This window comes from Trichoderma ghanense (genome assembly GCF_004382785.1).
Source record: "Trichoderma ghanense strain CCMA-1212 chromosome Unknown scaffold_2, whole genome shotgun sequence".
Taxonomy (NCBI): domain Eukaryota; kingdom Fungi; phylum Ascomycota; class Sordariomycetes; order Hypocreales; family Hypocreaceae; genus Trichoderma; species Trichoderma ghanense.
The window spans coordinates 1,884,503-1,907,359 of record NW_027395665.1 but is presented as its reverse complement, the minus strand read 5'-3'; the positions used below and the strand labels follow the sequence as shown (position 1 = coordinate 1,907,359).

At 54.5% G+C, this 22,857-nt stretch overlaps 8 protein-coding genes across 8 annotated transcripts; 4 read left to right on the top strand and 4 right to left on the bottom strand.

Annotated features, from left to right (window-relative positions):
- Positions 1-2,700: 2,700 nt before the first annotated feature.
- On the bottom strand, positions 2,701-4,681 carry CCMA1212_003006 (Pyruvate dehydrogenase [acetyl-transferring]-phosphatase 1; the record flags this gene model as incomplete). The annotated part of the gene is made up of 3 exons (XM_073700372.1): positions 2,701-2,821; positions 2,879-3,886; positions 3,993-4,681. 3 exons carry the CDS (start codon positions 4,679-4,681, stop codon positions 2,701-2,703), a joined length of 1,818 nt encoding a protein of 605 aa, XP_073561662.1.
- A 1,308-nt stretch (positions 4,682-5,989) lies between these two features.
- On the top strand, positions 5,990-7,070 carry CCMA1212_003005 (uncharacterized protein; the record flags this gene model as incomplete). The annotated part of the gene is made up of 2 exons (XM_073700371.1): positions 5,990-6,146; positions 6,223-7,070. 2 exons carry the CDS (start codon positions 5,990-5,992, stop codon positions 7,068-7,070), a joined length of 1,005 nt encoding a protein of 334 aa, XP_073561660.1.
- Positions 7,071-7,186: 116 nt separating this feature from the next.
- Positions 7,187-9,199, bottom strand: CCMA1212_003004 (uncharacterized protein; the record flags this gene model as incomplete). The annotated part of the gene is made up of 4 exons (XM_073700370.1): positions 7,187-8,032; positions 8,081-8,396; positions 8,539-8,600; positions 8,864-9,199. 4 exons carry the CDS (start codon positions 9,197-9,199, stop codon positions 7,187-7,189), a joined length of 1,560 nt encoding a protein of 519 aa, XP_073561661.1.
- A 3,174-nt stretch (positions 9,200-12,373) lies between these two features.
- On the top strand, positions 12,374-13,835 carry CCMA1212_003003 (uncharacterized protein; the record flags this gene model as incomplete). Its single annotated transcript, XM_073700369.1, has 2 exons — positions 12,374-12,452; positions 12,535-13,835. 2 exons carry the CDS (start codon positions 12,374-12,376, stop codon positions 13,833-13,835), a joined length of 1,380 nt encoding a protein of 459 aa, XP_073561514.1.
- A 772-nt stretch (positions 13,836-14,607) lies between these two features.
- On the top strand, positions 14,608-15,675 carry CCMA1212_003002 (uncharacterized protein; the record flags this gene model as incomplete). Its single annotated transcript, XM_073700368.1, has 3 exons — positions 14,608-14,724; positions 14,866-15,411; positions 15,517-15,675. The coding sequence occupies 3 exons, from the start codon at positions 14,608-14,610 to the stop codon at positions 15,673-15,675; spliced, it is 822 nt and encodes a 273-aa protein (XP_073561659.1).
- Positions 15,676-16,599: 924 nt separating this feature from the next.
- On the bottom strand, positions 16,600-18,958 carry CCMA1212_003001 (Meiotic coiled-coil protein 2; the record flags this gene model as incomplete). Its single annotated transcript, XM_073700367.1, has 3 exons — positions 16,600-17,136; positions 17,188-18,816; positions 18,875-18,958. Coding segments are annotated over 3 exons (2,250 nt in total), but the record flags the coding sequence as incomplete, so codon positions are not given.
- A 1,401-nt stretch (positions 18,959-20,359) lies between these two features.
- Positions 20,360-20,864, bottom strand: CCMA1212_003000 (Mitochondrial 37S ribosomal protein S27; the record flags this gene model as incomplete). Its single annotated transcript, XM_073700366.1, has 4 exons — positions 20,360-20,385; positions 20,454-20,503; positions 20,562-20,767; positions 20,826-20,864. 4 exons carry the CDS (start codon positions 20,862-20,864, stop codon positions 20,360-20,362), a joined length of 321 nt encoding a protein of 106 aa, XP_073561658.1.
- A 245-nt stretch (positions 20,865-21,109) lies between these two features.
- On the top strand, positions 21,110-22,432 carry CCMA1212_002999 (Ribonuclease 3; the record flags this gene model as incomplete). Its single annotated transcript, XM_073700365.1, has 2 exons — positions 21,110-21,448; positions 21,518-22,432. The coding sequence occupies 2 exons, from the start codon at positions 21,110-21,112 to the stop codon at positions 22,430-22,432; spliced, it is 1,254 nt and encodes a 417-aa protein (XP_073561342.1).
- Positions 22,433-22,857: the final 425 nt, after the last annotated feature.

The following is a 22,857-nucleotide window of genomic DNA, read 5'->3' as shown; positions in this document are numbered from 1 at the left end:
AACGTGAAGACAAGTGGTCTATCAAGCCGAGTGGGTGACTGGCTTTGGCATCGCCTTCTGCCTCCTCAATATTGTGCTCTTCCTCACCAACTGCGTCTTGATCTCCATGCGATTTTATTTTCGTCCGGGTAGCCTCACCAAATCCTTTACAGATCAAGTGGAATCTTTGTCCATACCCGCTTTTGTAAGACAGCTCACACTCTCTTCATAGTGCCTTGCCGCAGTGGTGGAATGTCTTGATAGCTGACAATCCTTGACAGTTTGTGTCGTAAGTCGTCCGCTGTCCTCTGTCCGTTGGGCCGGAATTCTTATAATTGCCAGCATTGCCGTTATCCTGATCAACGTATGCCAATTCGGTGCTCCACATTGCGGTGTTTGGCTCCTCAAGACCTTGCAAATCCTGTTCTGGATATACACGGGACTGAGCGCCGCTGCAAGTGCCGGCTTGTATCTCATCCTGTGGTCTACTTTGTAAGCTATTCTTCTTCGGTTCATCAACCTCGTGCCTGTGCTCATATATCAAAAGGGTATTCCCAATCCACATGATGACGCCCACCTGGGTTTTCCCTGCGTATCCGCTCATGCTCACGGCTCCGTTTGCCGCCAACCTCATTGCGGCGGCCTCCGCCACTGGCCGTATTGACGTCTTGTATGCTCCAGCAGTCGCTCTGTCGGCTGTTGCCACTCAAGGCACGGGATGTTTGATCTCTCTTATGATATCATCCGCCTTCATCTATCGACTCATGACACAGAAACTACCGCGTGACTTTCAGCGGCCTGGTGTTGTAAGTCGTTTCCGAGCGGTTTGCACCAAGCTCCCAAGTCAAACAACTAACCATGACCGACAGTTTATCTCAATCGGGCCCTACGCTTTCACCGCTGGATCAATTGGTTCGTAGAGGCCTCTTTTGTCAACCTGTTAATAATGAGGGAATTCTAACTCGCGCTCAAGCGCAACTCGGAGGCCAAGCCGATATTATCCTCCCCCCAGATTTCCTCGGTACAGAACACGGAGCCGACATTATCAAAATCATTGCCGTTCTTGTAGCACTTTGGCTTTGGGGCCTTTCCATATGGTTCTTCCTCGTTTCTGTTGGATCACTATGGAAGTACGTCCGGACGGGAAAGGGCATGCCATTTCAAATGACTTGGTGGTCATTTGTGTTTCCCAACACAGCTCTCGTAAGCATCTTCAAAAGCTCCCCTGTCACTCCCGAGGATTGTCTTGCTGTGCTTATTCAAGAACCCCCGTTTGCTCACGTCTCCCCTTCCTGTCTTTAGGTTGTCGCAACCGAAGTCATGGGGACCCTTTTCAAGAGCAGAGGCCTGCAGCTGTTCGGATGCGCCATGACGATTGCTCTTGTCATTGCGTGGGTTAGTATCTTTGCGACGATGATTGGTTGCATCAAGAAGAAGAAACTGCTTTGGCCGAAATCCAGAGCGTGATCCCAGTCTGTGCATACCTACTACAGACTGACAGATAGACGTATGGCGTTGCCGCGTGGTTTGCGGAGTCATCGATACCCTTGCTGTATGTATCTCGGCGTTTTTATGGTGAGAAAAGCGTATCCAAGTAGAAATAATTCGTGTTAGCGATTCAGCCAGTCATTGGTCGACTGTCTAACCGACATAAATAGGAGTTTTGGTCAAATTTTCAAAATCAATAATCCTGACATCCGTTATTATTGGGGTTGTCAAAAAAGATGGATTTGTCAAAAAGAAAAGTCGAAACATCGTGTAGATGTTCCAAAGGGTCTGGCCGGGGATTGAACCCGGGACCTCTCGCAAGCAAGCTGTAGGGTGTACCCTAAGCGAGAATCATACCACTAGACCACCAGACCGTAGACGGGTTGTTGAATTCCGCAGTCGTAAAAACGCTCATGGACTTTTGCATCTCCACTAGCCGAATGCTTCCGACATCAAATTCGGAGATTCTGGCTACCATTCGTCGTGAGAAGCCAGGATACCCTACAAAACGCAAGTTGTTTTCTTTTTTGACTCGGTCCAATTCGCCCTGCACTCATGATAATATTTACCTGCAATCGAGGAAACATCGCGGGAATAACTCTCCAAAATAGAATGTCATCTCGTGAGAAACTCGTTAAACATCTAATACAACACCCGACCAAGGACTTTCAAACGACTCAGGTCTCGACTTCACCATAAACAACAGCACCATCTCCAACATTACACAAGCATGTGCCTCAATGTCTACCACGTGAACAAGAACAATAAGTACTATAACAAATGTAATTACACTCCCAAACACCACAATCAAATCGCCAGCAATTGAAGCACGTCCCTTCCGCAACAAGCTGCGGAGTTTTCCCTACATGTACCAGTCCCTGCATGTAATACCCGTCCTTCTCGGCCATCACTTTCTCTTGAAACCAGTACGCCATGCCTTACAACGCTCCCTTCCTAGGTAGATACTCTAATAAACCCCGCAGCATCGATTGGGATAAAGCAAATCAGAACGTCCTCTGCAGTGGGCAATCCGTAAACTCATGTCTCTGGCTCATGTCGCTGTAGTCTCTTTTGCCGAAATGTAGTCATATATCGCTGCCACGTGAGACACCGAGAAAAGACAAGCTGATTGGTCAATCCTGTTCATTTGAATCGTCATGAAAATATGCGCACAGCAAGCAATGTCGTGACCGCCGCTAACAATGCCAGTAGTAGAAACCTAAGCCAATACTTCTAAAGCCTAGCTCTAGGGTCTTGATCTGTCGTCGCGTCTAGGTTGACTGTGACGTCGCCAGTCTTGTCGCTCGTCTTATCACCGTGGCCAAAGAAAATGACTTGAACTGTTAAATCATCGCTGTGACGGTATTAGCATGCACTCTTGAGCTTATCGCCTAGAGAGTGAGAGACAGACCGATATCGCCTTGAAAAGGGCGACGGGAGTGTGAGAAGAGCGCAGACCTGCTCATCGTTGGCTCCGCCTAGAGCGTTGCGGACGAGGTGAGTGGCCACGTTCTTGTCTCGTACGACAAACCGATCTCTTGCGTCGGGGTCAATTCCCCATTGCTGCACACGAATCGGCGTCTTTCCATCGAAGCCAGCGGCTTCTCTCCCCTGCTCTACCGGGAGCGGCTTGCTCTGTGAGCCAAAGACCTTGCTCCAGGCCTTGTCAAACTGCGAGCTTGGCTTGCCCGTCTTCTGCGTCTCAATCCATTGGCCGACAAGGCCCACGACCTCCTCGTTCGTCAGCATCTCCCACAGTCCGTCGGTGGCGAGCACAACAAAGTCGCCATTCTCCGGCTCAATCTTGGTCGTCGTAACAACGGGCTCCGCCGTAACGTAGGGAGGAGTCCTCAGCAAGGGGGACGGGCTCCGGCCAAAGAAGTTTTCGCGGAGTTTGCCGGCGACTTCGCGACTCCATTTGTATACAGCATCACCAAAGGCACGGGTTGGCTCCAGGCCCCCCAAAACACGACCGTTTCGAATAACGTGCTCCTCGCCGGGGTGCTCCATTCGCATGCGGGCGACTTCACTAGGGTTGCCGCCTGTCTGGTCCTCGGAAAGAGCTGTGGCTACCCATTTTCCAGATTTTGACCGACGCCCCAGGACGGCACGCGAGTCACCGGTGCATGCCACCCGCAGCAGCTCGCTCCTGCTGTCGTAGAAAGAGAGAAGCGCGCAAGAGCCAGACAGGGCAGGCTGCAGGAGCTCGGCGGCGACAGCCTTTGAGCTTGCCTTGAAGACCTTTTCGACGCTCTTATGGACGATCTCGTCGTCGAGGCGGGTGAAGCCAGCCTTGATGGCCGAGTCGATGGCTTCGGGGGGCGGGATCTCGGTGGAGGAGGCCTTGTAGGTGCTGTTTAGTTCTCGAGCCACGTAGCTAATGAGGCTTTCTCGCAACGTCGCAGACGTCGTCCAGCCTCTAGAATTGGGCAGATCATGTCAGCATGTCGTACAGTAAAGGACGTGGGGTATGAGTCAAAATGGCCTGTGATGGAGACAAGACAGGATCATAGAGGTGTACTGACGAGTGACCATCGAAAACACCCCAAAACATCCAGTCGCTGCTGGTGACGACGTCTTGCCCCTCCGGGTCGGTGGCAGGAGTCCGGACGGGCACCTCGACAATCTTCTCCGCGTGGTCGTCTTCGATGGGATCATTGCTCCCCAGCTGGACCAGGTCGTAGCGCGTGACGCCCTGGCCGCGGTTGACGTAAAAGGACTGCTCCTGGCGGCGCAGCTTGGCGGTGGCCTGGTCGGGCGTGAGCATCTCGACGATGCGGTGGCCGTCCTCGGTCGAGGCCTTGTACAGCGGCCCCTCGCCCACGATGGTGCCCTGCCTCAGCTCGTCGGCTCCGACAACCAAGACGGTGCGCGTCGGCGTGGCATCGGCCGCCCCGCGGGAGGTGGTGAAGCTGTGGGTGACGGCGGCGCCGGGCACGGCGTCGGCGCTGTTGTACTGCCAGGCGCCGTATCCGAGGATCAGACCAGAGGCCAGGGCGACGGGCAGGCGGCGGAAGTACATGGACGATCTCAGCGGCACATGGGCAGCGCCGGGCGCGCGTTGCGGGTGCGCGTGCTGGTGCAGGAGGCGATGGTTGTGGTGGTGAAGATGATGGCTGTGGGTGTGGCCTCGGGCCAGGACCTGGCTGCGCACTTGGCTTCGCACGCTGGGGCGGTGACTTGTCCGGAGCGCCCTGACCGCGGTGCGATGCATCTGGGCGGCGGGCGAGCTGGGCTTGTGGGAACGGCGATGCTGGTGGTTTATGAGATGGAGTCCGTCTCGCGCTGGTTCTGCCTCGGGTGATGGAGCTGACAAGGCCGCGGGACAATCTGGGAGAGGCTAGACGAGCGCCAGGTTGCTGGGGGGGTGCGTGCGGGTCGCTGCGTATTTGCACTGTGGGCCGTGCGCGGTTGGCAGCTGGTGGGGGGGATATTGGGGTAGGAGACGCTGAAGGTTGGCAGGGCTGTCCGTTGAAAACCGCCGAGCTGTGGAAGTGGCACAGTGCAAAGTGAGCGCACCGGCGCGTGTTTCAATAGGCAAGATCGTATCGGGTCTAGCAGCAGCAGCAACAAACTTGAAGCTCATTTCGGGACTGCGCCTGGATCCCTGTTTGCCCTTGTTCGCTGGTTTGCCTATTGAGGTGCTTGCAGTTTTGTTCATAGACGGATAGGAGGCGGGACGTGGGCTGTTCTCGTGATGCGCTGCTTGTACAAGCTGCATCTGTAATGCGAGGCTGCTGATGCTTGAGGTCGAGTTTGTGTTCAAGCTCTGACATACCTAGTACGGCGATGGCTGGTTTCCTTGTCGAGGTGCAACAATGCTGGTTGATTTGCCAATGGCTTCTGCTTCACTTGTTTCTCGTGATGGGGGCGCTTACTCGGCCCAATCATGTTCGCCTGGATGCAAGTATATCAAAGACTTGGCAATCAATTCTTCTCTCTGCCTGCTTGGCTGGTGTAGTCTCGCTATTATCATACTTAAAGCAGCACTCATCCTCTACTAGTAGTAGCGCCCAATCTGGCAGGACAGAAAGCGCACAGATAGACGCCAAGTTGTGTCGAGGTTCCCTTCGATCTGGGTAAGGTAATCTCTAGCATTATGCACTAGGACATCTTCACCGACGGCATCAGAATCGAATTCCATCATATCTGATATCGCTCGTGACTCGTATGACGTAGAATCCAAAGCCGGAAGGGAATGCCTCATCCCGAGCGCACAGCTTCTGCTGTACCGCCTCATGCATCTTGTAGCTCTAAACCCCTCCATTGGCCCATTGTATCATGTGCGTGCATGCCGCCAGCTGCTTTGCGTGGGGTCTCGTGTGTGCTGTCAGTAACCTTGAACCTCCAAACGTTTCCACCAACTTCAGGCCACCTTATTCGACATCCAAACCCCAGCCTACCATAATCCCGACTTTCCTCTTTCTCTTTTCCTACTCCTTCTACTTCCCGCCACTTCTGCCGCTCGACAACCACCATCTCACACATCACACACATACCGCTGCCTCGTCGCGCCAAAACAATGGCAGACACCGCCACCACCAACGACGCCGACGCTGCCGCCCAGCGAGCCGCCGAACAGGCGCGCCTTCGCAAGGAGCGCCGCGAAGCAAAGATCAAGGCGGGAGGATCCGCGAGACTCGAGAAAATCACCGGTGTGGGCGGTCGCGTCACTGGAGGTCCGTATACCGCCTTTTTCTCCCCCCCCCATCATCCGTTGCCTGCTGATGTAAAAATATACTGATTGGTGAATAGACTCAACGCCGGTCATCTCCCCATCTGCTCCCGCCACTCTCTCCAAGGCAGTTTCTTCCTCGAGCGAACAACACTTGGACCCCGCCGAGGTCGACATCTCGGAGCACTTCTTCGCCCCGAAAAAGTCGTCGTCCCGCAAGACCCTCGATGGCGTCTTCTCGCCCAGCCCCGAGCCGTCGCTGTCCGAGGCGCAGCTGCGCCAGATGATGCTCGGCTTCGACCGCCCCGACCAAGCCGGTATTGGTCCGCAGGCTGGCTCGACGCCCACGACGGGTCCCAGTATCGCCCTGCCGCCCGGCATGGAGGACGACCCCGTCATGAAGATGATGTCGCAGATGATGTCCGGCGGCTCGATCCCCGGCTTCGGCGGCGCCGACGGCGTCCCCAACCCCTTTGCCAACATGAACCTGCCGCAGCAGCAGGCCGCCGTCCAGCTCCCCAAGCAGTCCTCCTTGTCCCTCTGGCGCCTCATCCATGCCCTCGTCGCCCTCGGGCTGGGCTTCTTCTTCGTTCTGACGACGAATTTCCACGGCAGCAGGGTCGAGCGCGAACGTACCGCCCTGGCGTTTGACCAGAAAGAGGTGGACAGCGAGGTCGAGAGGCGCAAAAATCTGTTCTTTTGGACGTTTGCCACGGCCGAGGTCTTGCTGCTGTCTACTAGGTTCTTCCTCGACAAGAGGAGTACCAATGCTTCGGGATTCGTCGCCACTGCCATCTCGTACCTGCCGCAGCCGTACCGGGGATATGTTGAGGTTGGACAGCGATACGTGCAGATCTTCTCTGCCGTCAGGACGGACATTTTGACGTGTATTTTTGTGCTTGGAGTTGTCTCTTGGTGGACACAATGAATATGGCTTTCCCATCAGTTTCTGATTTAGTATCGTTTAATGGGCAGGAATGGATTATACAGGCTTTTAAAAAATTAATATCATCTGGAGCTGGCAACGGTATATCTTTGTCCCTTTCATTTCCTGAGAACCATGCCCAACAAACCTCCCAATACGCCCCTGACCCTCTTCGGATTCTCCAGGGCGCACGTAAACACAATCGCCGTGCTCGCCGCGAAGATCAACTTCTCGCGCCATTGCTTCTCCAGGGGATACCGCCGAGGGACCAACGTCGCCAGAGCCCGCGGCGCCACGAACAGCGCCATGTCTTTCCTCCTGCCCGCCGTCTCGATGAGCACGCTCCATCCGCAGAGGGAGCATCCGGATCCGACGCAGAATCCTCCGTCGATGAGCTGGCGGGCCTGCGCGTCCTTGCCGAGGACCAAGGGCCCCAGACGAGTACGTGCTAGGCACACGCCGTAGTAGAAGAGCGTGATGAACGTGGCGAGGAAGGTAGATGATCGTGTAGAGCCGGTGATGGCCTTCATGAGGTTGATCTGCTTGGGTTTGCGCAGTTGAAGGGCCAGGGCAAGGGGGAGGTACGTCAGCATGGACCACTTCCAGGCACGGACGAAGCGACTCAGGGCGTGAAACTCGCACGACGGGCCGCAGCCCATGTGGACAATGTCGCAGGGGAAGGGGACCGTCTTGGCCGGGTCCCCCCATTCGGCGGGCAGGCCGTAGTCGTCGCACATGGAGCCCAGCAGCGGCGCCTGGCCCGTCTCCTTGCCGTAGACCAGCTCGCCCTTCCTGCACCGCCGCAGGGCCTCGATGAGACGCAGGTCGACGGAGGCGGCGGACGTGATCCACTTGTTGTAGCTGCGCGGCAGGCTGTCGGGCGAGTAGAACCACGCCCACATGATGAGGCCCGAGGAGGCGGCGAAGACGGCCGGGTCCATGAGCCGGGACAGCAGTTGCTCGACCTAGCCGATTAGCTCGAGAAGGGAGCACAGCGAAGAGAGGCTACTAACCGCAGTCCACTCCCCGGACGCCTTGCGCCGGGTGCGGCGCTGGGACCACAGCTCGCCCACGAGCACGTCGGCCGCGCGGGTGACGGCGAAGAGGGTGAGGTCCAGCGTTCGGCCGCCGTACCCAGCGCCCTCGGCGACCTCAGCCAGGCCTTGCTGCACTGAGGCCAGCCCGGATTCTGTCCACGGGGAGGAGGGGGGAGGAGTCTGCTTAGACCCTTTGGGCTGCTTGGAATGTTTGGACTGCTTGGGCTGCTTGGATTGGAGAAGCTGGAGGCTGAGCCATCCTGAGATAAAGGTGGACAGCCATCGTGCTAGTCTGTGTCGTTGTCAAACCCCAGAGACCAACTTGTCAGCTTTGCCTTCGGCCAATATATAGAGTCTAAGGAGGTCGTGCCCCTGATGGACGTTGCACAGGACATCGGGCGAGGCTAGTGTTGTGTCTATATTCGGAGGCTTACCTGAGTTGTGATGTCGCACTGAGCTGAGTGGCAACGCGGCTGATGATCTTGAGCAGAGGTTCCTATATCCAATATTACGGGTCCGTTGGTCAGCGTGATTCATTGGTATGCGCATGATGCTACTGGTGAGCGTGTCGTATGGGCTAGAATCGGCCACAATGGGCGCCCGGATTTTACGAGCACGGGGCTATTACTCAGACATCTGGAAGCGGGTGATGGAGGGGGAGTGAACGATGTCTCTGGAAGCCGGCTATCTTCCACCTCAGCTTCATCAAGCCTCACACCATCTTCGCATCGCGACCCAGTTTAGCTTCGTCACTCTTACCTGCAGCATAGTCGAGCCTCCCACGAGGGCGGCACAAAACGTGGGGAACCGGCGCGGATCCAGGCCGGTCCGCAGGATTCGAAAGGCCGAGTCCTTGAAGGACCGCTCGTCCCTGTCAGCACTGAGATACTTCTTCTTGCTCTTGCGCCGCTTGGAGATGAACTGCAGCATCAGCGTTAGGAGCCGCGGCGCCACGGCCGAGGCATAGCCCAGCAGGTAGGCCCGGACCAGGGGCCGCAGGACTGCCGGCAGGGCGTCCAGGCTGAGCGGCCCTTTGCTGGACTGGAGGGATCGCAGGGCTGCCAGGGGTTTGAATTCCACGACCGAGGAGGCCATTGCTGGGCGAAGGAGGTGCGCCGAGTCGGTGGGCTGCCACAAAGAAAAAGCGAGGAATGCGGTATGATTGCGAGTTCAGCTGAAGTAAAGACGAGAGAAAACGGATGGCCCTAATTGAGCGGCCGCATGGACCTCTGAAGCACCAAGCCTTGCGCTGGGGCCACGATCTCTGGCCAGACGAATGGCGTTTGGCAAGATGTAACGGGCCGCTCGCAGTGGATGTTGCTGGGATGCCGGTAATTCAGATCTTTTTGTTCTGCTGGGCGGTTTGGCGGCTCTGATGGGTGTAGAGTAGGTGGATGAGGGAGTGTGACGCGACTCTTTTTGAAGCTGGTCTGGCGCGATTGGGTCGAGGTCAATGGGTGCCGTATCACGGTCTGACGGAGTGGCGGGAAGAGCAAGTCAGGAAAAAAAGGTGGGAAAAGGGGGTGGCATTCAATAGGAGAAGGGCAATCGATAAGGACACTCTCGAGAACGGAAAAAAAAAAAAAACAACAAGAACAAGGACAGAAGAAGCTCAAAGACGAAGCAATGCACCGTCTGGTTTCGGTTGACTTTTTGGCGTTGAACCTTTAAAAGGGGAGCTGTTCACTTGAAGCATGTGCGCCACTACCTACCTGGTAGTACATAGGTCAGGTAGTATTGCGAGGGTACATGTTCGTGCACCGAGAATTGGTACGGCCTGGAGTATCTTAGTGTTTCTTAGCGTCTGGTGCGAATCGCGGTAGCTTCGAATCCGGAGCCTCGGCAGAGCAGCATCAGCCTCCGGATGCGACTCTCTGCACTTGCTGTGCCATTCATGACCATCTGCATGATGAAATGCACAAGCATACTCAGGAGGATGCATTTGCTCTTCAGATCAAGTAGCTCAACCATGGGTCGCCAAATACAAAATTTGCACTTGGCGGCTCAAAGACTTGCTACTGGCAAGCTGGCGTGCCATGAATTCCAGCTCCAGCTCTAGCTCCAGCTCCACCAAAACGCGGGAACTTCTGTTTCTTCACTTTCTCTTTTTTGCTTCCTCTTCTTCTTTGGAAGATTCGATGAACAGGGGGGCAGGAGAGGCGAAGCATCTGCGACGCTGGAGCCCATGGCTAGAACCAATCCGCGAACCTCGGCCGAGTTATTAGTCGAGGCAACACAGGCCAACGTTCTGATCTGGCAATCAAGGCCGGCACAGCACAACACGAAGATGGAGTTACGAAATACCGAACAAGGGCTTGCTTCTCAGAAAGGAAACCAATACTACCATTCCAAGTGAATGGTGTAACCGCCATTCGGCATAATGGTGATCATGCATAGAGCAGGCATGGCTCGACTGCCGTACTGTATCAATGGATCTAGAAACTGACCCTAGGTGATACAGTACTGTAAGGTGACATCAAAAGGGGGCAACAATCTACAAGCAATGAAACATGTACAACCCAACCAGCTGAGAGTGAACAAGAAGAAAGCAGTCCTTCCGGTGCATGTCCGAGTTGAGCAGGTTCGCAGGCAAAGCAGGAAAGCAGTGCTACGGAGGGGCGGCGAATATCTCCGTACGGAGTATTTTTTTTTCTTAACGGGAAAGCTTGGGTCGTTCCTAGATTCGCATCGCAGCTTCCGTCATCGGTTCGTTGTCTGCTCATCATTGTGTCTCTTCTTGTTGGTTTGGCCGAGTGAAGGACGACAAGGAATTGTTGAGAATGGCATGTGATGCTCGCTTTGAACGATTAGCCGTCTAGACGAGGGTGTATCGACTCGAGTTGGAGTGGAGGCCGGCGCGATAAATGGTATGGAGCACCCGCCCAGTCCACAGAGAAGAAGAGTGATGAAAAGTACTGGTTACCTGTAAATAAAAGCACCGATACAGCAATAAGATGCTTAAACGATGCAACACGGCTCTTCTGCAGCTAGAGGCACGCCCCGAAACCAAGCCCACCAGGTGACTTGGAAGAGCGGGCCAGACGGGACAGGGGTCTCTATCTGGTGCTTGGATTTTTCTCTTGCTCATCGCCGAAGACGGTAGGAAACGAGTACGAGTTGATGCACAACAATAGAAGAGCAATCAAACCGTGGCTGCTTTAGACCGTCATTGACGCACAGCCGCAGCCGGTCGAGCGGCCGAGTCCAGCCCACCGCCGGTGTTACATGGAGCCGCTCTTGGATTCAGCAGATGGAACTATTCTATCGTGCTTGAGGATATATAATCTCGAACAATAATGTCGAAGAAATTCCGTCTTCAAGTATGGTACTACAAGAGTCTCGAGCTCGGTTATGCGCCTGCTCTAGGTACAGATACCGAGTCAGTAACAGCCGTCTGCCGCACCCCGAGGGCTCCGCTACCTTGGCTCTGCACCGGGTTTGCCTGCTTGCGTCAGGTCTCTGGCTGCTGACCGACGGCGAACGTCCCAAGTACAGGAACGTGAGATTCGGGCCATGTCCAGTCCTCGTGCCCCTCGTGGGGTCGCCGCAACTTGTCAGGACGGTGGAGGGACGCGCCTCACCCAGTCTGGAGTCGTACGCTGGGACTTTTTGTGTCTCTGGACGACCTTGGCTTCTATCAAGAGGATCATGTACCCAGCTGAAAGAATCCACCGAACAACTTTTCTAGAACAACAGGTAAACAAATATTCGTTTTCCAACCAGTACTTGTACATCAATGTCGAGAGTGACGGGACCGTAAAGGTACCTACCTACACACCCCACTCCGCCCTCCTCCCTCGATCCGCTTTAGCGATGCACCCGCCTAAACCAGCGCTGTGGCCAGGCCCCAACCCACCTGGACACCACCTGGACACCCCCCCAAACCAAGCCCCCGAAGCCGTGACCCTGCCGCCGAACGGCAGCACCTCACACAGCTGGAACCAGTGGACGGCCGCCCCACCCGCGCCCACTCGGCCTCACCTCGTTCATGTTCTTCCTTCTCGACGTTTAAACCTCCATCCCCCCGTCGTCCTTGTTCCGCTACCCCGGATTTTCTCCCCCCAGCCTCTTTTTTTCATGTGCTTCTCAGACTAAGATCGCGTGCGCCTTCGTCACAGAGCCGGTCGTAGCAGATGTCCATCCGAGCCCAGGCCGTCTGTAGCGCCTCGTTGCGGCCGCCGTTCCTCGCCTGAGTCCTCGCGCAAAAGCATTTGATCACGGAACCTGTCCTCTCGCCACGACTTTCTCGACTCTCCCCCAGGCGCATCCATGCTTGCCGTGCGGCAGCCCCTCAGCAGGATGGGGTCGTCGCAGCCCGATTCCGATCCTTTCCAGATGCCCTTCGGATGTATGCCTTTTTGTCTCCAGCCGTGCCTGTCTGGCGCGCAAAGCTCCAGCCCAGAGTCAACTCTAACACGGCCGTCTTGTAGATACCGTCGATGGCACACAAGAGCCTCTCTTTGAACCCCCCGAACCCGCGCCCGGCGCGCCGTTGCTGAGCGAGACCGACAACAAGTTTCTCAGCGACTTCTTCGACGACGTGGCCGCAAACCAGTACAACATGCCGTCCTTTGGCGAAGGCCTGAATTTCAACGCCTGGTTCGACCTGCCTCCCCAGTTTATGGGAACGGCGACATCATACGGATCGCAGGCATCCACGCCCATTGGCCCCGAATCGCATTTGCCCTATTCCAACGACTCCCACAACCCTCACGCCGCCATTTCCGGCTCACATCTAATGCCGCCGCCGCCTCCTCCTCCTCCCTCGCAGTCGACTCCTTACCAACAACACCCGTCCGACGATGTTTTGAACGCCGCCGCCACGCTGATGCAGAACGGTTCTGGGTTGCGCGGAGCCCACAAGAACCTTGATCCATCTACACCACGGCGGCCCCTTGGCCCTCCCGTCGGCCATCTGCGCCACCAGCCCTTGGAAGAGTTTAGAGAGGAGAGCCGCAAGAGCATGGCGCACACCGAGGTCGACAACACCTTTGCAGAATGGATGTGGGGCTCCAGAGGACGGCAGAACTCTGCGCCACGGGCCATCCCCGTGGATTATCAATGGGGCTCCGACTCCAACTTTAACCTTCACCAGGGCTATACACCAGGGGCGAACAAGGAGACTGTCGAGCTCCAGCAGCAGGAGCAGCTCAAGTGCCTCGAGTGCTTAGAACCCAACAAGAGCGCTGCGACGACTCGTCCTAGCAGTCCGACGAATAGTCAGGCTACTTTCTCGGTGGGCCTGCCTAGAGAAGCATCAGAGGCCGCAGAGAGACCGGCCGACCACGACGATGACGCACCGCCTCGCAAAAGGAGAAAGAGCAAGATCAAGAAGGACAGCACAGAGGAGGGAGATGATGAGGACATCAGCGCGATCAAACCTGCTGCCCACAAACGGAGGAAATCAAAGGGCGACCGAACCGGATCCGTCTCGTCTCCCATGGAAGTCGGTACTACGGGCAAGCGGCGGAAGTCAGCCTTGAGCGCAGTCAAGACACCGCGGGAAAACTTGTCGGAGGAGCAGAAACGAGAGAACCACATTCGGAGCGAACAGAAACGCCGAACTCTCATCAAGGAAGGGTTTGACGACTTGTGCGAAATCGTCCCGGGACTCAGAGGAGGCGGCTTCAGCAAAAGCACCATGCTGACGATGACGGCAGAGTGGCTGGAGGAGCTATTATTGGGCAACAGGGAGTTGACTGCCCAGCTTGCCGCCCTTGAAGGACGATGAGTCGCGGGAAGGCTTCTTTTTTCCTTTAGTCTTGATGATATCAGAGCGTTTGAATACCTGGAGTCTGGGCTTTATTATCTATGGGACGATTGCGAGGCGTTTCTGTGCTCTTTACACTCGAGGAGTGATTCCCCGGAGAGAGAAAAGGCGCCGGTGGCATAATGTGTGGTTTGATAGTCATGTGCTAAGGTGGAACGAAACCGAGGGATGAGGCTTCTGTGTACCTTGAGCATTTCTCATTATGCAGCCCTTTATGAATTTGATGGGGGATGCTCGGCCGACAATTAGGAGGGTACATTATTAGATACATGGGTATCGAACAGAGAGTTTGAAGTCACGGTTAAATCTTGTACGAAGTCGTGTAGTTGATTCTCTTAGCACCTACTACCTATGTATTCATCTCCCAGCCATTTCCTTATTCATCAGAGTGGCCAATGACATTGAAGTAAACCAAGAGCCGAGGTTTTACCACGCCAACCATCAGCCACTCAACCCACTTCACATGCTGTAGCTGAGTGATTGAGCCAACGAATGAATGAGAGAGAGAGAGGGAAACATCACCAGCCATTTCCATTTCACAACCTCCTGAACCAGAGTGATGCCTTTGACGCATCACACTCTGGCTCCTCTTCTCCTCAGTCTTGTTGAAAAGAGTAATCACCACCCAAAGGTCCCACCAAATCAGTCAACAAGCACACACCAATCCAGCAAAGCCGTCCCAAGCGGAAACCCCTCTCCCTCAACGCTATATACACAACACAACATCGCAACAATGGCCGAACCACAAGAGCCCTTCCCCGGCGCAGACGGAATCCGCTCCCTCAAAGATCAAGACTCCATCTTCAGAGCCTTTGACTCCTACCCCTGGACCAAAGACGCCGCCTTTCTCGTACGTTTTTGCTCAAAACCCCCCCTCCCAAACCACCCCCTCCTCTGTCACAAGACAATCTTCAATCCTGCTGTCCATCCTCATCCTCATCCATAACCTCACAATCTCACACCACTCATCTAACATACACAACACAAAAAGTCCGGCCTCCGCGCCATCCTCGGGCCCCCCAACCCCTCCACCCCCTCCACCCAAACCGCCTCCCTCCACGACATCGCCACCCACGCCCGCATCTTCTACTACGCCCAGCGCATCGGCGTCCACATCGACTTTTCCTCCTACCAGGCCTGGCTCGCCCAGCACCCGGACCACGCCACGCCTCGCATCGTGCCCCCCGAGTACGAGCAGCAGCCGTCTGCTTCTTCCCCTTCCTCCCCTTCCTCCCCTTCCTCCTTTTCACCACCGTCCCATTCTCATTCTACCACGTCTCCTGCTGCTGGGTCGTCAACGACGGCGGCGGCGGCGGCAGCAGAGGCGTCAGCAGCAGAGGCAACCCCGTGGCAACAAGCCGCCCCAAAAGCAGACCTCTACATCAAACGCAACAAACAACCCCCCTCGACATCCCAATCATCGTCCGAGCCTGAACCAGCTTACCCCATCGCCTTTGCCGAAATGATCAAGCTCCTCCAAGAGGGCAAGCCCATTCCCGGCATCAGACAGATTCCCAACACCATCGAACGAGATCCCGTAAGTCTTTTCCTTTTGAGACTCCCCAGTTTTAACCTTACCCCCCTTTCATCATCTTACTCGATTGTGGCTCACATCCAACCTTTTCTTGTCCTCCTTATATAGACAGTCAAGCCCGTTGGGTCGCGGCCCGTTCCTCGAAAGCCTTGGGAAAGGGAGGCTTCTGCCACTCCCGAGGCGAATTCCGTCTTCGCTGAGAGCACTCTTGATCTCGAGTTTCCTCCGGTGGAGCAACAGGCAGCTACAGCTACGACACAGTCTTGATCAAACCATGACATACACAACAGCCGTGGAAAGGAATATGATATTGGCATAATCTGTGGCTCCTTGCTGAATCATAGACATGGTGCAATTCTTGGTCAAGCATCATTCCTGACGCCAGGCTGAACACATTCCATCATAGTTGTTTACAAGCATACCCCCTCGAGCCTGAAATTCTTTTGATTAGACGCTCTAGCATTCATTATCTGAATCACGACCAGCTTGTGCGTCAAGCGCGCAGGCGTTGTGGTCACGACAAAAAGAGAAATCCTGTAATAAAGAGCGTCGCAACTATCAACACAATTAAGCCTTCTTCGTATAACACCCCACCATCGTCTCTGCCGCGCAAACAAGATGCATTCTCCATTACAAGTGATACACCACGCCCCTCTTCTCCCCTTTTCATTTGATTTTTTTTTTTTTTGTTCTTTTCTTAAAATGTTCGAGTGGCCCGCGGGCTTCTTCTATCAGAGAAGTCAGCTTGATCTCGTCTCGAGATGTAGGGGGGTACGGACCATCCTAGGTGAGTGTGCTATCGTCTTTACATGTCGAGATGCAATCTGAGCTCTTGTCAAAGAGAATGCTGTCCTCACGGCTAGCAGATGTGGTCTCCTGCATATTTCAAAATGCATAACCATAATGTGTCCAATGCACCCAGTCAGGCAGTAGCCAGCTGAGCGTAGGATGACGGGTGATCTGTAAATTGATTGCAAGGGAAGATGTTCATAAGAAGAAGTCGACAAATCCTTTTGTGTCATCTTGCGATCCGGGCGAGGACAACAAGGGCGGAAGTTAGATGTGGAAACGAGTCGGCAACATGCGATAAGAGAAACGAACAATGCTGCGCAGCATCACCTGGCTGAAAACTTGCCAGATCATGAAGAAGCGTCCCGCACACCAATTTGTCCACTATACGCCAATGCAGCATCAACGGTAAGAGGTCCCGAACCGTGCTGGTCCTGGTCCTCCGATGCGACCGCTGCCCATGCCCGGTCCGACTCCTGGGCCGGGGCGAGTCGTGACTGCGTGGTTGGTGCACAGCATCCCGACGCGGGATCCAAACTTGGAGCCCCTGAGAGAGACCATATGCTTTCGAATGTGGGCAGCAACCATCTCACGGTGCTGAGGAGAAGCGTTGTTAAGAATCCACTGAATAAGGTAGTTTCCGTATTGGTCGCTGGCAATGTCAATCAGAGGAATGCGGGTGCGGTCGCGGCGTCCCTCGCAAACTCTATCAAGATATCGACCCAGGAACTCGGCACTACCAATCTTGAGACACTTCTCCACAACCTTTGAGGCAAACTGGTCGGTGCTATACTCCGCGGCGTACCGGATGACGTGGTCGATGGCCCGGCTGCGGTCAGGGGGAGCGCCGTGCTCGCATATGTGCTGGATGCACCAGTTTCCGAACTGGCCGTGGGCCACAATGTCGATATTGGCGAGGACTTCTTCAATGCAGGGACGCTGGTGAACATGCGTTAGCAAGCTTTTCTCCATCTTTCACATACCGCGTACCTTGTCTTCTTCCAGGCAGTTCTCAAAAATGTTCTGAACGACCAGGCTGCCAGTCTCTCCAAGGGCAACCTCATGCCACATTCCCCTGAGCGACTCATTGACGAACTTCATAATCTGAGGAGGGGACTCGGTCCATCGCAGCTCAAAAAGCTTCTGCCAGACGTGACAAGCGTATCGGTGAATCACGGTCTCGGGGATTCGACGAAGGAGCTCGTGAACCATGATTGCCTTGTATTCTTCTGGGACCGAGTCGAAGGCCTTCTGGACGACATGGCATCCAAAAGGATCCATGGATAGATTGAGAGTATTGCCACGAATGGCTTCGGCAATCTTAATAACCTGTTCCGGGGTTCCGTGCTCAAAGCAGCGTTGGACGAGGAAGTTGCCAAACCTGTTGACCATCAAGGGGTAGGCTTGCGCCACGATTGCTTCCACTATCTCATACTTTTGTTCGGGAGTTCCCACCTTGAGCTTCTGCTGCAAAAAGATGGAAGCCTGCTGATCATTGTTGCACACAATCTTGTCAACAATGTACTTCCAGTTGCAGTTCACGTTTCGGTCGAGGAGGCGACGGTAGTTGAGAGGCTCCGTTGGCGGGAGATAAGTTGGTCCCTCGGACGGAACAATCTGTTTCTCATCAGCATGGGGATGATAATGAGTGATCTCCATCGAACTGCTGGCCACTTCGCTCTTCCAGCCGGCCTTTGAGGTAAACTCTGAGGCATGGGGAGAAAGAGGAGTGCCCATTGCTTGTTGATGAAATTGGGGATACATGTTCATGCCCATCGGAGCCATTGCTGGGCCGACACCAACGTGAGCGCCTGGCACTGGGACGGACACTGGGCCACCGACTGAGTCAAACTGATGAGCTGGACTGTTGATGTTGACGAAGGAATTCCCAAACTGGTGGTTTGCGCTCACTCGGTTGTCGAAGCGAGCACCACGTCGGTTCGATGGGGGACGCATCATGATATCGTGGTCCGGAGCTTGACGTTCGAGGCGATGGTTGCCGACCAGAACGTAAGGCGAGTTTGGGTCCAAACAGTTTTGGTCAAATCCTCGACCGCCAAACCAATGAGCCGGAGACGGCTCGGGAGCAGGCGGTGGAAGAGAGGTGCTGTTCGCGAACGACGCCTTTGCAGTTCCCCAGATTCCGCGAGCACGGTGAAGTGCAGCGGTGGTAGAATCGCTGGTGTCGGACTGAGTATCATCCGGGGTGCCTCTGTTCCAGATATTGTCTCGAGGAGCTGCTTCAGCACGAGACATCGCCTCGGTCTCCTTGGCGGACCGGGACTGGGCAAGCTCTTGGTCCAGCTTGGAGATGTGACTTCGAGCCTGTGCAAGCTGCAGCTTCAAGCGGAACACTTCTTCAGCATCTGCACGAGGTTCCTCAAGCGCGACGCTGGCTGGACGCGTATTCGGTGCCGTGGAGGAGAAACCTTCGGTCACTGGGGTGATGGGAAGCGACGTGCTCGAGGGGGTCTGGTCATTGACTCTCAAGAAGGAACCATCGTCATCCAGTGGTTTGACAGCGTGGCTTTGTTTATTGATGGAAATCTGCTGCTCCGACAGCCTCGTGAAGGACTTCTCCGTATGATAGGAGTTGCTGGTGAGCAGATTGTGAGGCGGCTGAGAGCACAATGTGAGTACAAAGACAACCACAAGAGCCAACGGTGACGACACTCACCTTTGGGTAGCCTTGATTCGCCAACTTCGAGGTGGTCAAGGGAGAAATGCCCTTGTCTTTCGTTGAGGCTCCCGATCCGGCATCCTAGAACAGCAAGGTAAGCAAATATTGACCATGACGTTTTTGCAAGCTCTGATCTTGAAGCCAGAAGTACGGTGCATGGAGACGCCGTGTCGAAGTTCCTCAAACACCAAGTCCGGTAAAGATTAAGAAACTTACACCAGCGGCTGCAGCAATCGAGAGCACATCGATCGCCTGCACCAACATGTCTTTTGGGGGTGCGCCGCCTGGCAACGGAACCGAACGCGGAGGAGAGGAACCGGAGGAGCTGGAAGTCGACATTTCATCCGCAGGAAAACGCTCGGGACGGGGCTAACAGATAAAGAACAAGGGAAGACACCAGAGAGCGATGCTGGAAGAGGCGATCTTCCTTACGGGGGTCAAACAAGGCACAGCGTGTGCCAAAGATGGAAGAGTGAAAGAGAGGAGGAAAGGAGGGAGGCTCTGGGGTTGTGGTGTAGAGAGAGAAGAAGTTGGAGAACAGAAATTGCAGAAGGAGATGTAAAAAGTGGTCGGCTGGAATCGTGGGTGAAAGAACGGCCTGTCAGGCATTGCAGGGAAGGAGCTGGCAGCACCCGTCAGTCCCTATCGCCGAAAATGGACACCGCCTTGTCTGCCACTCGCCAAGGCCACGAGACGAGGCAGGATTCAGGCGTTGAACAGGGCCAGGCAGCTGTATTTGCTGTTTGAAGGCGCGGGAAATGACTCTTGAGCAGTTGCGCAGCGTTAGAATCGATGTTTGTAGGCGCATCAAGGCATCAAATGTCCAAGTATTCACCAAGAGAAGAGAAGGCAAGAGGCTGGAGGAATCAGGGAGATGCATCAGCCTATTCGCGTGCTGTCAGTGCTTCGAGAACTTGCCGACTGAGCACTCCGGGCTGCAGAAACTCCTCAGTGAATAAATGTGAGCTCCAAACGCGCATTCAGAGGCTCGACATTGCTTCCCCTTTTCTACGTAACAAAGACAAAGTAGAAAGCAACTCGAGCAACACAATTTATCGTCCCCAGAATGACCACGGCGCGTAAAGATTCTGGGTTTTGGTGCCACCCCAGGAGGCATCAAGTCACTGCGCAAACAACGTTGACGTGGAAGAGCCGAAACAATCGCTCCAAGAAGGCCTGCTTCCCAGCGCAAGCCGTTTCTTCATCCCCGATGTACTTGGGGTAGACTCTCTGCCATATCCATCTTATCCAAGATATTCTGCTTTTATTTCTGCTCTTCTGCAAAAGTTCAGGCGGCCGAGCCCGAGCAAAGGGATAATTGTACAATTTTCAAGTGGCATCACAAAACCTTGCGTCACCGATTCCTCCAACGCCTTTTTCTCCATCTTGATAGCCTCCCTCCATAATTCTCATAAACCTTATTTCATGATAATCGGACATGATGTTGTAGGAAGGGCGCCGCCAGAGCGGATAATGCGCCGATTATCGCTTCTTTCCCGGCGTAGGAGCTGCAACAAGTCTTAGCTGATGGCCGTTCCAAGTAGCAAACAGGATCTTAACGTTGACTTCGACATACCAGGAGGACCCTTCTTCTTTTTCGGTGCACTCTTTCCACGTTGCTTGAGCCTAGAGTTGTAGTTTCAGCCGACTGCTCTCTCAAAAGTACCCTCCTAATTGCACCTACTCTTCGATGTACTCGAACCGATCCTCTTCGGCGTCGTCCCATGTGGCAAGAACCGGTCCAAACTCCCGCTTCACATCCTTGATGGATGCCAGCTTTCGGGGGTAGTAGGCGGCGAGGGCTGGGCCTTTGAGCCTCTGTCGCAAGACCTTGTTGCCCATGCGAATCCCCTCAGGGTTGAACGTCGAGGCGAAGACTTGGCATTGCGCCTAGGGAAGAGTTAGTCGAGCTTTGGAGATTGCGACGAAATCCATGCGGTGGCTTTACCTTCATCAATGCTACTAACCGCTCTCGAGGGACACTCATCTTTACATGCTTGATCTCGAATGATGGCACCAGCTTTTGGACGTTGAATGAAGTTTGAATGCGCACATCAAAAGAAAGCGGGCTAGTCTATATCGGGCCTAGACCCTGCAGCGCGTTGAGAGGTGGGCCTTGCTAGCTGCGATTTGACTTGCCCAGCAATTAAATCCCCGTCAATCCATGCTTGCATCTTCACATCAAACGCGACGAAACTCATCACAAATTTTGGTGCTGGTCTCTGAAGAAAAATGACCAAGAGACCAAACTCTTCCCCCGGGGGCCAGGGGGCAAAGCGGCAGCAGGTTGGGGGTCTCAGACAGACCGGCGAATCCGTCAGCAGCAGCGAAGCAACGAGCCAAGCCTTCGCATCACTTGCAGAACAGGCAGACGAGCTGGTTGAATGTCTCCAAATCTTGAAGCAGCAGCTTTCGCAGAGCAAGAACCCTGCAGAACTCCAAGTTGGAAACGTCAAGTCACGGCTATCCAGATTATCCAAGCAGCTGCTTCCCTCTTTCGAGGTGATTGGGTCTCTCGATGAGGCAGACGCTGAGATAGCGCAGCCCATGGTTGCTGATGCGACGCCAACGGTATGCGCTTGACTTTCCCATCGAACTTTCATTGCCCAACCAGATGCGGTGCTAATGTGAAAAAATAAGGTCTCTGAAGCCCCCCAAGGTTCTTCCAGCATAGTTTTGTTATCAAATATCAAAGTAACGCCATGGACTGCATCGGAAATCCGGCAAGAGTGGCCTCCTCTGCCACCAATCCTTGACCCCAAACTGGCTGAGGAGGTTTTCACACACCCAGGCCTTGGACTCAAGTACAACTATGAGCGTCTAGAATGGCTAGGCGACGCATACATCGAGCTAATCGCAAGCGCTCTCATTCACCAAACGTTCACGCAGCTGCGATCCGGAACTTGTGCGCAACTTCGCGAGAGATGTGTTCGTAATATCACACTCGCCGAGTTCTTTCGGCACTACGAGATGTCTAGGTGGGCCAAGCTCCCAGCTTCTTTTCGCGATCACATGACACTGGGACGAGGACGATCCAAGGATAAAGATCTGCTGAAGACGCAAGCCGACATGTTCGAAGCCTATGTCGCAGCTGTTATTCTTTCGGATCCCGAGCAAGGGCTCATTACCGTGGTGGGGTGGCTGAAAGCCCTCTGGGGCAGGACGCTCAGGGAAGACATTTACAAGGCAGAAACGGCGACAAGACGATCAGAAACCCAATCAGTACAGGGGGAGACGGTAGACTCGAGTGCTAAGCAGCGGCTGAGCGTCAAGATTGTGACCAAGGGCGTCATGATCGAGTACAAAGACCTACCGGGCGAGAAAAGGGACAAGAACCTAGGACTGCCTCTGTTTACCGTTGGAGCATATCTGACCGGCTACGGCGAGGTCGGAAGGCTGTTGGCAGTCGGCACGGCCCTGAGCAAGAAGGACGCTGGCAACAAAGCAGCCGAGGCGGCGTTGCAGAACAAGCGGTTGATACAGGCATACGAGGAGAAGAAGAGGCAGTATATGCAGGCGAGAGACGAAAGGACAGTTCTCAGCAGGCTGTTGTAAGGAGGCCTTGGGCAGCCGCATACAACACAGGGTGCATCAGTGAAGATAACGAGGGAACGTGGAATTTGACAGTGGAAGGGGATTACCTGTTAAAGTAGATGCTCTACCTACTATGTACATGATGTAAAGGATACCATACGGAATACACACGATGCTATTTCTCCTTCTGAAACAAGCTGCACGGGAAGATGAGACGCTGTACGGAGTATCGAGTGGCTATTAGCGAAATGTCTTGCCACGGTTGCCACCTTGTGACCACTGCTTGTTGCATCTTTCGTTGGAACCTAATTCGTGCGGTCCTCTGTACATCTGATTTGAACTGTTGGGAAGAGAGCAGCTGTCTTTCACACATGCCCATTTTTCCAGGGCTCTCCCTATAGCAACTCGTGGAAAATGAAAACATATATAAAGGAGAACAAGGTTAT